Source organism: Cricetulus griseus, assembly GCF_003668045.3.
Source record: "Cricetulus griseus strain 17A/GY chromosome 1 unlocalized genomic scaffold, alternate assembly CriGri-PICRH-1.0 chr1_0, whole genome shotgun sequence".
NCBI classification, from domain to species: Eukaryota; Metazoa; Chordata; class Mammalia; order Rodentia; family Cricetidae; genus Cricetulus; species Cricetulus griseus.
In genome coordinates this window covers 117,181,278-117,195,607 of record NW_023276806.1, presented here as the reverse complement: position 1 = coordinate 117,195,607, position 14,330 = coordinate 117,181,278, and the positions used below count along the sequence as shown (strand labels likewise).

Below are 14,330 nucleotides of genomic sequence, written 5' to 3'. Positions count from 1 at the left end.
ACTAAGTCTCTATCATTCTATTTACCAGTAAAGACTTGGAAGTCAGATGTTGTGGTGGAAATCTGCCAGCTCAGAGAAATTGAGAAGCAACCAGCAGACCTTCCTTTTGTCCAGAGACCAAAAAAACAGAGTCTCTCCAGCCATCCCAAACCAAAAAAATATCGAAACTCCAAATGCCTCCCTACTCCATCCTGTGAATCTCTCTATCTTTATTCCTGGCTCCTCCATCCTCTCTATGACTAAGTCCTGGCTCTGCCCCATGATCCAAGGTTGATTAACACAGTCTCAGGGCTTCACAGTCCAATCAAATATCCCATGACACATTTGCACACTCACAATGCTGTAAACTGACAAAGTTTAGTCCATTCACACCAAAACTGAATTCTGGAACATCTGACAGTAATCAAAGAAAGACTATCTATAAGAACATTGCATAGCCCTTGATGCCTCTGAGTAGCAAGAAGGAAAATGGGGAGAAGGACAGTAACAGGGGTCAAAGTCAGATTATGTGAATCACTCTCAGTCAAATCAGCACACTGTCAGGCTGTGTGGTATGGGTTGCTATGAGTATTGACCAATACCAAGGTTCTAGATGCCTTCTGTCTCAATACATCTCCAGTGTCTTTAAAGTTTGTTTTCAATTTGTGGTAGTTGTTGCTGATTGTCAACAGGATCTAGAATCATCCTAGAGACAGGCCTCTGGACATACCTGTGAGGGGTTCTCTAGATTCAGTTAGACTTTGGGCACATCTGCAAGGAAGTTTCTAGGTTAGGGACTCTGAGATGAGAAGACCTGTCTATTGTGGGCAGCACCATCCCATGGACTAAATAACAAGGAGAAAGCAAGCTGAACACAGACACCAAGCATTTTCTGCCTCTTGGCTGTGGATGCAATACCATCAGCTACCTCAAGTTTTTGCTGTGTTCTTCCCTGCCATAATAGACTGTGCCCCCAGGCTGTGAGCCACAAGAAACCCTTCCTAAGGATGCTTTTGTTGGGAGCTTCACCACATCAACAGGAACAGCAATGAATGCACTGTTCTACACTGGCATAACTGCTGTAATAGAACTTCTAGGCAAGAATGACCAAAATAAACCTCTCTGGAAAGAGCCAAATTAGAGGTGGTGGTCACACTCAGCACATCCTGGATTGTTCTTGCTTTCCTCAAACACTTCAAATGGTCTTGCTTGCCAAATCCAAAGTATGCTGAAAGCACAGGCCAAACACATGTAAACTTCATGTGGGAGGACCTGCTGCTCCAAAGGTGGTCATGAGAGGAGTTGCAGAAAAAGAAAGAAAGGGGGCTTCCTAGTTTATGCTCTCCAACATCTCTGTCCCTCACAAATGTGTAAAACTCAAAAGTCCAGAACAACACAATGCTTCCTGACTTCAAAACCAAGATCATTTATGTTCACCTGAGTGATTTTGTTTGTTTTACTCAGGACTAAGGTACCCTGGGGGCTGATGAGCTTTTTAGAGCAGGAATCTGAAGTGCCTCTGTGATAGTATCATTTTTTCAGAAAGGCTTTTAGGCACATCCCCTCTCCCGTCTCACCAGGCACCCTTGTTGTATTCTCTCCATAACATCTACCCTGCATCATTTATGTTTTTGACACCTGTATATTGCTACCTGGCATATTGGCACCATATTTATTGGACTCAATGAGTATTTGGATTTCATTAAACATCTAACTTTGTCTTATAAAAGAACACATAAAACACAAGACTTCCTTGAAGTCCCAAGGAACTGATGGTGCCTCCCCCATTACTGCAAGAAAGCAGGGGCTGACGGTGAGGTTATTCAGCCAGATCCTGCTCCTGCCATTGGCCCCATCTTTCATCTCCAGGATGACGTCCTGTCACTCTGCTTCACATGTGCCTAGTGAAGCATGTCTAGATACCCAACAGGTAGTTTTTATATAAAAAAACTTCCTGTCTATCATGAAAATGAAAATAACTCTGTTGATATAGAAGGTCCTGAAAGTGGGGCAAATGGAAGGTTAATTCATTGTGATCTGAAGAATTGGAGAGAAGATGCAAGTGCTGGGTCTTCTTTGACCACATAAGGGAAGAAGCAACTAGGAGATGCTGAAGACCAAGTTTCCACAGTGTGTAAAGGAAAGGTTATGCCATGGAGGACCTCTGTGATTTTCATTACTAATGGGAGGTTTCTGCCCTTCTGGGATCAAAGGGGCTAGTGCAAGAAGCCAGTCTTATTAGAAAAATTCAGGTTAAGTAGAGACTGTTATGGGCTAGCGAGATGGCTCAGTGGTTAAAGTCTCTGGCTGCTCTTCCAGAGGTTCTGAGTTCAATTCCCAGCACCCATAGAGCAGCTTGAATTCCAGTGCCCCCTTCTGGTGTAGAGATGTACATGCAGACGAAAGTTTCAAAAATGAATTTCTAAAAAGGGGGTTGTGATGGGAGCAACTGTTAAACAAACTCTTAATGATTTAACCATAGGTTAGTACATATCCCAAACCTCATCAGAGTTCAGCGCTAAATGGGGTATCTTTATCATACCTTGTCCTCCCAAGGCTCAGGGATCTTCATGGAAGAGGAAGTGGAATGATTGTAAGAGTCAGATGTGATGGATGACTACAAGGAAACTCTTTCCTAAACACAACAGGACAGCTGCACATATAAATTCACAGCAGTTGTAACAAGACCTGTTCAAGGTCAAACCAGACAAAATCCCAACATAGAGTCAGGCAGAAGTTCACAAAGTTCCCATCCCCAGATGAAGAACTACAATTGATTGCTGCCAAGAGAGGTAGAGTTAGTTTTCTTTAAGGATGTGGCTCTGGTAGGTTGACTACCAAAGAGTATATACCTAGCACTAATTGAACTTATTTTTTGTTAAATGGGGGCATTGTTGAACTCCATGCACTTCAAACATAAAGGGCCCTGAGCTAGAACTCACCTAAAATCTTCCTCCCTGAGAATTAGCTTCCATGCCATGGGACCAGAAAGCACCATGCAAGCTTCCAAAGGAGAGGAGCAATCAACTGTCTGACCCAGCTATGAACCACAACAATGACCAACATGGCATGATAACCCTAAGAGTGTAGTAGTGGCACACATATATTGGTGGTATCCAAAAGTTCTCTAAATGGACTTAAGACCCACAGAACAAGAAGGAAACCATGTCTGGCACTGGAAACCTAGCCAACAACCCTGGGCTAGTGAAGTCATGGAGCATAATCCATACCTACATTCTAAATATGTGTCCTTGAACCCACAGATAAGTATGTTCCTCCCTTATCATGGGAACTTCCCTTTCCAATAGATGGAAAACCATAACCAATCAAAATGCAGAGTGTTGGATCCCAGTCCCAATGGATACAGTGACAAAACAATTCCTGCACCTAAGACTCAGAAGAGGAGACAGGAAAATTGTAAGAGTCAGAGGATCAGGGAGTTTATTTTGAGATTGTGTTTCCTAGGAATATCAAAATCTACACCCATAAAGTCTCACCAACACAACTGTCCTAAGATGAGATGACCAAGGACAACAATATTCATGCTAACATGGATGGTGAAAGATCATGGGGCCTCAACCTTAAATAAAGAACTATAGGCAGTTTAGGAATGCTGAGAGTGAGACAAATATTTTTCTCCAGGTTAAGAATACACCAATTGGTTATCCAATACTAAATGGTCAGCCCTGAAAACATACATACAAGTAGCTTTACACAGACTGATCAGGTTGTATTTAGTAATATATATGTATGTAATATACATATATGCATGTGACAATAATTAATGAAAAATAAGCCATAAATTTGGAAGAGAGCAAGGAGGGATATATGGGAGAACTTGGTGGGAAGAAGGGGGTGGGGAAATTCTGTAATTATAATCTCAAAACTGAAAGAAGTAATTTAAAAGATGAGGGCTCAAAGTTAAATGGGTATTGCATGGGGAATGAATCTGGGAGGAGTTGGAGGATGGGAGTAAATATGATAAAAATATAATGCATAAAAATCTCAAAAAATTATAAAATATAAATGAAATGAAAAAATTAAGAGATCCTCAAGACTAGGGAGACAGCTCAGTCAGGAAAGTGCTTGATGTGCAAGCATGAGGACCTGAATTCAGATTCCCCCCATACATAAAAGTGGTATGTCTGTATTGCCAGTGTTGGGGCGGTGGAGACAGGAGAATCCCTGGGACTTGATAGCCTACCCATCTAGCCAATCAGTGAGTTCCAGGGTCAGTGAGAGACCCCCTCTCAAAAAAATGTGGAAAGTAATTCAGAAAGACACACATCAACCTTTGGCTTCCACATACAAGGATACACATGTGTGCACAAACCAACACATACACAAATAGATGCATATGTGCAAACACACACACACACACACACACACACAGAGAGAGAGAGAGAGAGAGAGAGAGAGAGAGAGAGAGAGAGAGAGAGGAGATTTCTCAGTTCTCGCTGGAAAATTCATACATCCTTGTGGTAACAGTAATTACATACTTTGATCACTACTAAATATATTGTTTATAAAATATTTTCTTTCTGTTATACATCATTCACAGTTTAAACTTAAATCTTTCCAGTTGCATACTCACTACATAAAGAATTACCTAAAAATGAAGATATCTTCATTTTCTTGATCATGTTGTAATTTCCAAATTAAGTGTAGATTGTGTAGTAGTCAAATATTATTGAACTGTGTTCTGTATATTCTAGACCACTCACATAAAAATACTTCACAAATACACAATGAAAGTAATGAAATAAATCATTACCCCATGTTATATCCACTGGCTTTCAGAGAATGATGAAAACTGGAGCAACAGAAGCAAACACCCACATCCTAAGGTAGAATTTGGCTCAATGAAAATCTCTAAAGACAATAAGGCAAGCTGACCCTGAAAGAGCCCCATAGCTGGCTATCCAGCCCTCTCTAGAGCTTTTGTAACTTAGTGAGTGGCACTTGGCTAAAGATTTTAGAAGAGCATCCGGGGAAATATGATATTCTAGTAGGAAAATGTGCTAATAAAAATTTATGGGGGCCTTATGCATATTCATCATCTAATTCTGAAAGATAGCTGCCGGGAAGTCTCGATTAACCTCATTACAGAGATGAAATTGGTTCTGAGGGCCACAGGCTTATGGCAACCGGATCATATGAACTCAAGTCAGGAACTTGTTGTACGACCTCATTCATTCGTTATCACAAGGGATCTGTCAATAATAAAAAGAAATTAACAGCTGACATATGGTAGAGTTTTCATGGGCAGAAACAGAAAGTGACAGATAACCAGATCAGGAGGGCTCAGAGCACCCCAGATTCTCACCACTACCATCTGCGTGTTGGCCCAGTATGTGCCACAGGCACAGAGTGGCTGAGTATGAGCCTGTATGGAGTGTAGCCAGACCACAGGCACAACTCTCAGGCCCTCTCTGCTTTAAACTCCTGTATCATAACCTTGCCAGATGGCCTCAGAGGTACTTTATATCTTGTTTTGTTTGGAAGAATCTTACCTAGTGAGAGATTATTGCCATTTGCCTGACAGATGTTTCTTTAAAAAAAAAGAAAATGTAAGTTGAACTGATTCGCTATAGCAGGAGAAAATAAAGGGAAACTCTATTTTTTTAATGGAATGCCATTTTTATTGAGATCATTTAAGTAACTTAGCTCTGTTAGCCACCGAACATGCTTCTGTAAGATAACCACAAAAACATACCAATACCTGATGCCTTTATAATCAAGATTGGCTCTACCTGACTTCAGCTATGGAAGACTTGTCTGTGTTTGCTTTGTTCGGCTGTTGTTAAAATTGTTTACTTCAAGAAACATTTCTTTAAAAACATTAATGACATGATCTGTATATGCAGCTGTATAGTGGACAAAAGAGCCCCGTGAGAGCCTGAAAGTTGTTACCCAGCTGGCTGAAACTTTAGCCCATGAAGCCCCCAGGCCCACTATCACACTGAGTTACAACTTTCTCTGAAAACACTTTCAGCCTTCTTCCCCACCCCAGTGCCAAGCGGAGTCCAGCACTCTACTGGGTTCACACATGTGAGTGGATGGGAATTGGCTCAAAGCCGGGCACCTTTTAACATGTGTTGACACAATCTCTGCTACAACAGCATCATGTTAAGCATGATGAGAGGTGTGTCCAACCTTTGTGACATGGTGTTCCATCTACAAAGGTCATGCTTGAGAACCAGGCAATCATGTATCCTTGCATGTGCACACGAACAGTGTTTTGAGTCCGTTTATAGTGTACTGGGCTACATTCAGCACTATCCTTGGCCCCGTTCCAAGCACTGCCAGAATGCTCATCTTCCAATCTTAACTAATCAGAGAGACTTCTGCTGCTTAGAGTCAAATAACCCCGTGGTTACAGCTACACGAGTCCTGGTGCTGCTGCCAAGTCAGCAGAAAATCATTCTAGAAAGGCTCCACCAGCTGAATCTTAACTCATTTCTTTTATATCTTCTCCTTGTGAGATTTACAGATGTAAATCTCTCCCAGATTCCAGGGTCCTACTCCAAATCTCATACCAATGCACACATAATACCCACAATTCACTTCTTATGAATGTGTGGAAAGGAAGAAGAGGGAGAGAGGTAGACGGGACAGAAACCAAAAGATCTAGGTGAGTTGAGCCAATCAAAACTGGTGTCAGGTTCTCAGGTCACAGAGCTCACTCTGCTACTATCCTGCTTTCCCTTCCCTTGGCTGACAGGAAAGGGCACTTCAGCATGCTTAGACCCTCCCATTCCTCACAGACCTCTATTCAGTCTCTCTGAGTTTTCCAAGAGCTGCCAACGGTGTAGCTGGTTTTTGTTTAATTTGATTTGGGTTTTTTGTTTGTTTGTTTATTTTGTTTTGTTTTGATAATAGTAACAAGATGCCCAAGGTAGTTTGGTCGAACGCATGAAATGAAAACAAATATATATTTATAAATCACTCTTTTATACTGATGTGTGCATTAATTATTTTTCCCTGTGTGGTGACAAAACGCCTGACAAAAATAACTTAAGGAAGGCTGGATTTCCAGCCTGTGATGTTTGGATCACAGTTTGAGGAGATGCCATAGTCTGTTGTGGGAAAAAGAGAATAAGTGGCTCATCACATGGTAGCCACAGTCAGGAAGCAGAGAGACTTGCATAGTTATACTCATATCACATTTTTTTTTATCCAGTCTGGCTCACCAGCCAAGGGTCAGGTGCCATTTACATTCCATGTGTTTACTACCTCCTGAGTTAGACCTTTCTGAAAACATAATCATAGACACACCCATAGGTGTGTCTCCATGGTGATTCTAAATCCAATCAAGTTGACAATTAAGATTAACGAACACAGTATGTTATGGTAATATATTATGTATGCAGACAAAACTCAGAAAAATTTGCACTCTGAGCCCCTGGACAAGTATGTCTGAGAGGAGATAGTTAAGACCCACCACTCTTAGAGATAGCAAAAAATACTGCTTACTTTTTCTACATATGTGATGTAATTAGATTTTAATTAACAAGTAATTTATTGGAGAGTTACTAAGGAAAACTTTGTCTGGGAACCCCAAACATTACTCTAATGAGTGTGCAATCTCTCTGGTATTAGGAGGCATTAGTTTGAATATATAAAAGTGAACCACCATGTTTTATCCCACAGATAATATTAGATTGTCTGCTGTCTTCTTAGCTCTTCTCTTGATGATAGTAGTCTTGCTCTTCACAGTGTTCCTATATTCCCAAGTGTGGAAACAACTTTGAAGAGTCCATGTCCCTGGTGAGTGTCGTCATGGAAAACTTCAGGAGACACCAGCACTTCCCCTGCTATTCTGACCCAGAAGGAAACCAGAAGAGTGTCATCCTGACCAAACTCTACAGCTCCAATGTGCTGTTCCATTCGCTCTTCTGGCCAACTTGTATGATGGCTGGGGGCGTGGCAATCGTTGCCATGGTGAAACTCACTCAATACCTCTCTCTGCTCTGTGAGAGGATCCAACGGATCAATAGATAAAAGAAAAAAAAATCATGGATAAGATATTTTTCTTTAAAGCTCAAATACTGTTTTCTTTCATTCTTCACCAAAGAACCTTAAGTTTTGAATGTGCAGTCTGTTATGGGTTCCTTAATGTATTATTCTAAGTAGAGCAATAACGCAAATGCTGTTCTATATGCAAACATGATGTCCTTATTATTCAGGAGAATTAACTGTTCTTTGTCAGTCAGTTGTTTTATTATCTTGTTTTGATGCTGAAACTAGTTCATCCTTCCCTTCCCATCAGAATAGGGCTCGGCTACTCATTGCTAAGTCTTGTGGGGGGGATGGAGGCAGTGTCTGTGACAAGGTTTGTGTTCTGAGTTTCCAGACCTCTTGAAGACCAGATTTTTCTTCATTTGTTGTTTACTAAAGCTACAGCCAAAAACATGTTTTTTCTTTTCTTATTCTACATTGAGCCCTGTAGCAAGTGAAGGGGTGGTTTCCTGACTAAAGTGTGTTAAACATTGTGTGTGTGTGTGTGTGTATTTTTACCATAGTGCTATAATGAAGAGAGGAAGCCAGATAGTTTTATTTCATTGCACAACTTCTGATCTTTTAAATGATCTCCAGTTCTATAATGTCTTCCAAACAGAGCCCCTTTCCATCTATGACCCTGCTACTGTGTGGGAGAAAATGGTGGTGAGTTCATTTCCGGTGAACTAACTGGGAGTGGGTAGGTATTCCATTGCAATGCGGAAAAGTCAATGCTGCAAAGATACTTATGTGAAATCTTAATCCACTTCCACTGGACTGTTAGAGGCAAACATCAATATGCTAAAGACTGGTGAGTTAGTGGCAATGGGTGAGTCTATTATGGCAAATTATCATGTTGGAATATTACTCTGTGGGAATTTGTTTCAGTGAATGAACGTGCAGTCTCTCCTGAAAAATGTTGCCTGTTGGGGTTTTAAAGCTATGTATGCAGAATCTTTGTCTCCTCTACATATTTTATTTTTCTATTCACTATTCCCTTTGTGTTGTTATATTTTATATGCAGAATAGACTTTTTCTTAACACATGTTTGAATTGAATAACAGGTTTAAAGGAAGCCTTTCTTCACATTGATGTTTACTCATTCTATTTGCCAGGGGGATAAGGGGTTGGTTTTAAATAAAGACATTCCATCCTTTATTTAATATCAATATCTAAAGGAGAAGACAAACATCTATCTTTCTCATTTAAGTACCCTTTTGTAATATAGTATTGATGTTTTTTAGGTAATTGCAAAATTTTACAAATCATTTGTGGAATGAACGGTGAAACTAATCCAAGAAAGCAGAATGTTGTAATTCATAGTCTGACTTTTTCATAAACAAATAAATGCCTAGGGTGTAATCAGGACTTCAAATGTGTAATTAAAAATTTTTAAAACTCATTCTATCACAAGATTTGAATACTTCTTGCATTCAGAACATACACACAGTGGTAGTTCAGACAATTCTAATTACTGTATTTGAAGACATTTTCAGAGACTGTAAGAAAAATCCCTCTTTCTCACAGCTAAACAATACATGTAATGTTGTAGACATTGGGAAAATACCACAGAAAATTACTTAATTCTATTCTTTCTTTAAAATGATTTGTCAAGATGGGAGGGGAATCTTTGGGACTATGGGCTGAAGTTTGCAATCTTAAATGTTCCCTAGACTTCCCTTTAAGTCATCCAAGGATGAAACATACATAATGACATTATGAGGTGAATTATTTTTATCTTCTTTAGATTGTTTTCACTAAAAGTTCCCAACTGAGGCCTGGGACTCTATCTCACAAGTAAAGCACTTGTCTCAAGTGCATGATACTCTGGGTTCAATCACCAATGCTGAAAAAAAGAAAGAAACATCCTAACTGTTGGGTTAGATAAGAATGTAGAAAAACTCAAAAACAAATGGCATCAAAAGATGTCAGCTAGTCCTAGTCCTTCATGGATGTCAATCCAACAACAACACCTTTAAACTACCTTAGATGCAAACACAGCTAGATGTTTGCTCTCAGAAAGGAAGACCCAGAACTAATAACATGTTAGATGCCTTGCACATGTTAACTAATTTGCTCTTCATAACATCTCTATTGGACGACCATCATTACCTCAGCCTACACATGTTACATTACTTCCCTTCGAATTATAGTAATCATGGAAAGAAAAGTCTCACCATGTAGTTTCCCCATTATGGAATCTATTACTGTGGCTTTGACATCTTTTAAATTAACCCCAAGGAATTCTAAGGTCTAGAAGGGATTGTAGAAATGACAAAGAAGGAGAATTCAATGGGAAGACTTTGATCAAGAGATGGTGAGGAGGTGGCTACTAAGAAACTCATTTATCCTCTTGGCTATAAATTTAGATGTCAGACCATCAGATGCCTAGTGACCCCTTCTAACATTAGCAGTCTAATGGCCAGTGAGTTGGTTCAGAAGGTTAGACCACTTGCCAGACAGCCTGAAGACCTGGGATCAATACCTGGAACACACATGCCGGAAGAAAAGAAATCTACTCCACAAGCTTTTCTCTGACCTACACACATGAACATCATAGCACGCATGCACTCGCACACATACACACATACACATACACACACACACACACACACACACACACACACACAATTTGTGAACACATAAAATAAAAAAAGTATAATAAGTCTAGAATTCTGTACTATGTGTGGTTAAGAAGACCAACACTGACCTTCAGGACACATTCTGATGCTCAAATAGAATCTATGCATATTAATCTATGGGTTAAGAGAATAACAGCCTCCCTGTAATAGTCCCAATAAGCCACTTAGCACTTTAGGACCCAGAGCCTTATTTACATCGGCAACAGTAGACCGCAGTCTCCACATTATTCAACAAGAATGATTTTCCCAAATGTTACAAATGTCTATGTGTCCAAATCACTTTCATTATCCAATTGGCACATCCCATCTAAAACTTTATTGATTTCAGATTGCCTGAGTTGCAATTGTATTAAAACCCAGAAATGATAAATGCATCAATGACTTGCTTGCAAATAGCTATAATAAAAAGATATGGTTCTGTGGAAAGCTACCAGCAAAGTATCCGCTGATGCTAATGTGTGGGCATCATAAATACCTCTATGTAGGCTGGGTGACAGCCAGAGTTCCAGCATGCTATCCTTCTCCCGTTGATGCAAATGACCAAAGAATACTTACACATGACATTTATAAAACAAACATTGTTTCCACAATGCTGGGCTATAAACAGCTCACTGCAATCCTGTGGGTAAAACATGTTGACTGTAATTGTTATGTTGACATTAACAGAGAGAAAAGTGAGATGAGCAATTGACTGAACTGAGTTTAGACAATAACTTTCACTACAAGTATAGTTACAATGCTCACTTCCTCACAAAAACAGCCAACTAAACAATGCTCCAAAAGGTTTGCTAACTCTCACTGTCCTGGTGAGAAAGAAAACATGATTAAAAGTTGAATGCTATTCCTTTTCTTAAACTCCAGGTTGTATTACTTATTTATTTTTATTTTGTTCATATGGGTGTTTTTCTTCCATGTATGTCTGTGTGCCTTATGTGTACCTGGTACCCAAGGAAGTAGAGGAAGGAATCAGATCCTCTAGGACTGGATTACAGATGGTTGTGAGCTGCTATGTACATCCTGGGAATTGAACCTGGGTCCTCTGGAAGAGCAGCCAGTGATGTAAACTACTGAGCCTTCTCTCTAGGCCCTCTTTCTTTCTCACTTCTTTCCCCTCTCCCCTACGTGGCACTTTGACTTGAAGGACTATGCTTCAGGATTCTTCTGAAAAGGTATCAGTATGGCAGGACCAAGGAGACAGCTTCTAAGGTGAGTCTGTTCTACTTTCTCTGCATCTACAGTGATTGTAGAGAATAAAACAAAGGGTCTAACACTGACTCCTACCTTTGAAACCAGCCCGTGATCTACTAGAAGAGTTGAAATAACAAAGACAAAGGAAAAAATGAAGAAAAACAGTCTCCAGCCACGTGGTGGGAGTTATATTTACAGAAGCAGTAAAATGCTAACTTGCAAGGTAGCATACAATATAGTCACATAGATACAGATTATGTAGATATAGATGTCCTGATATTGTATATAAATGAAGTATGTGCTTGCTAAATACCAATTATAACTACTAATAGAAAAGATACAACTAATATTAATAATACTAGTGTAATCACTAGAAATAAATAATCTCTTGGAGCTGAATTGCTCTAAAAATAATTTTTCCAGGACTGGACAGATAGTTCAACAGCTATAAGTACTTTTTGCTCTTACAGTCACAACTGACTGTGATTCCAAGTCTAGAGGATTTGGTGCCCCCTTCCGGCCTCTCTGAGTACCAGGCACCCACATGGTACATATATATATATATATATATATATATATATATATATATATATATATATATATGTAAAGCTAAATAATCATATACATAAAAATAAAAATAAATAAATCTTTAAAGCAAATTCATTTTTACCAAAACTCATGTTGACACATGGCTCCCTTCTCAGCATCCTTGGTGAGAGTCATCCAATGACAAGGATGGTCACGGTATTGGCTACTACAACAAAATACTTGCGATGTGGTACTTTTGCAAAAAGGATTAGTAAGTGCATAGCTTTGAATGCTCCAGTTTAGAGGACTCTTTGCTTTGTGCCATTGATGAGAACCTTGGATGACAGTATCAGCATAACATGTGAATAGCCACATAAGAGCCAGAAATTAGAGAAAGGGAATAAGACTTGGTCCCACAGTCCCTTAGAAGGGACCTTGATGACCTAAGGGCTGTCCGTTAAACTCCATAGCACTTCCTGGTGTTTCCCCTCTGCATGAATCCAAACCGTGACAGTTACCACCTGAAATACAGCTATTTGTAAGAAAGGTCATCACTTAATGCTAGAAGTTGGCCTCCTTGGAACACACACCAAAACTGCACAAAATAAAACCAGTCCTTCCATTATTGATTTATTTTGCTGCATGATTTTATAGAAAATGATGACAGAATTGTGAATGAGCAACTTCCATTTGTTTGGAATGAAAGTCAGCAGAAATATGTCTATTTAGACGGGATTATTTGCATAAGTGGAAATTTGTGGAGGTAGCATAACCAACATAGATTTCAAATGGTCAGAGGCAGATCAATTATAACCTAAAGTTCATGGGTGAAATCAACTGATGAAGCCAGCTAAATAAGACACCTTGTGAATTCTATGCCCAAAATACCTGTCAAGGAGATTTGATCTTCTACAAGATAATACCTTCTGAAAATCTTCAGTGTTCTTATTCAGTCCTATGACAACCAGAGGGAAATCACTGAGGGGAACAGACACACTCCTAGAAAACTTTCCTACAGCTGTCTTGTGTTTGCCTTGGCTAAAGGATGAAACTGTCAAAGGAACTGTCAAGCTGCAGATTCCAGGTGTAGCTAGATATTTCATATACACAGAAAGAGGAGTTATCCTCCCAAATAATGTAATTTGTTAGTTGGGCTTTGAAAACTATTCTTTAATTTAGTTTAATGTGATTCCCCCAAGCCCTTAAAAACTACAATACGACTTGTTGCCAGTATAGTTACAAAGGAACCATGGAGAAGATTTCAATAGCCTTTACACAATCCCACCAACCATTAGCAATACCTGAAATTTCTTCAAGTAGTCCTCCCTCTCCCTCTTCCCCTCCCTTTACCTCTCAGCATTCCTCCATTATTCTTCTAATGGTTACATTTCTTCTCTGGTTGCATCTTATTCCCCATGGTTAACAGCAGAGATGATTTCTAGCAACTCTTGTTCATATAATCTGTATGTTTTGAATCACAGAAGTAAAACCCAGCACTAGTATCAGATCTCAGAAAAAAACGTTACAAATCATCTTTGAAACACACGTCCACTACTGGGATAACCAGTGTAGAGGTGGTGAGCACTTACCGTCCAGATTGCATGACCCAGGATTTCCTGGCCACCCTTGTAATAATGGGAGCAAGGTACATGGTTGAAGCTACACTAGATGACAGTAAACTCATTCTCTAATGAAAAGCTGGCATGTGTTGACTGAGGGTATGGGCCAGTTGATAGAGTACTTCCCTAGCATGCACAAAGGCTTGGGTTCTATATATTAGGTGTGGTTTTGTACATCTGCAATCTCAGCTGCCAGAAAGTAAAGGCAATGGGATCCAGTTCAGACCATTCTCAGCTATACAGCAACTTTGAGGCTAGCCTGGGACCCATGAGACTATGTCTCAAACTTTAAAGAGAAAAACCTAGTGTGTGGTGAAAACGTGCTGTGTGGTAGGAACAGAAAAGGGAAGAAAGGACGCTGGGCAAGTAAGAT

At 39.7% G+C, this 14,330-nt stretch overlaps 1 protein-coding gene across 1 annotated transcript in view; it reads left to right on the top strand.

Annotated features, from left to right (window-relative positions):
- Kcnmb2 (potassium calcium-activated channel subfamily M regulatory beta subunit 2) overlaps positions 1-7,983 on the top strand; it is a 32,406-nt gene extending 24,423 nt beyond the window's left edge. Inside the window, exon 4 of the mRNA XM_027391820.2 lies at positions 7,699-7,983. Within this exon, the coding sequence (XP_027247621.1) occupies positions 7,699-7,983 (285 nt within the window). The remainder of the gene's footprint in view (positions 1-7,698) is intronic.
- Positions 7,984-14,330: the final 6,347 nt, after the last annotated feature.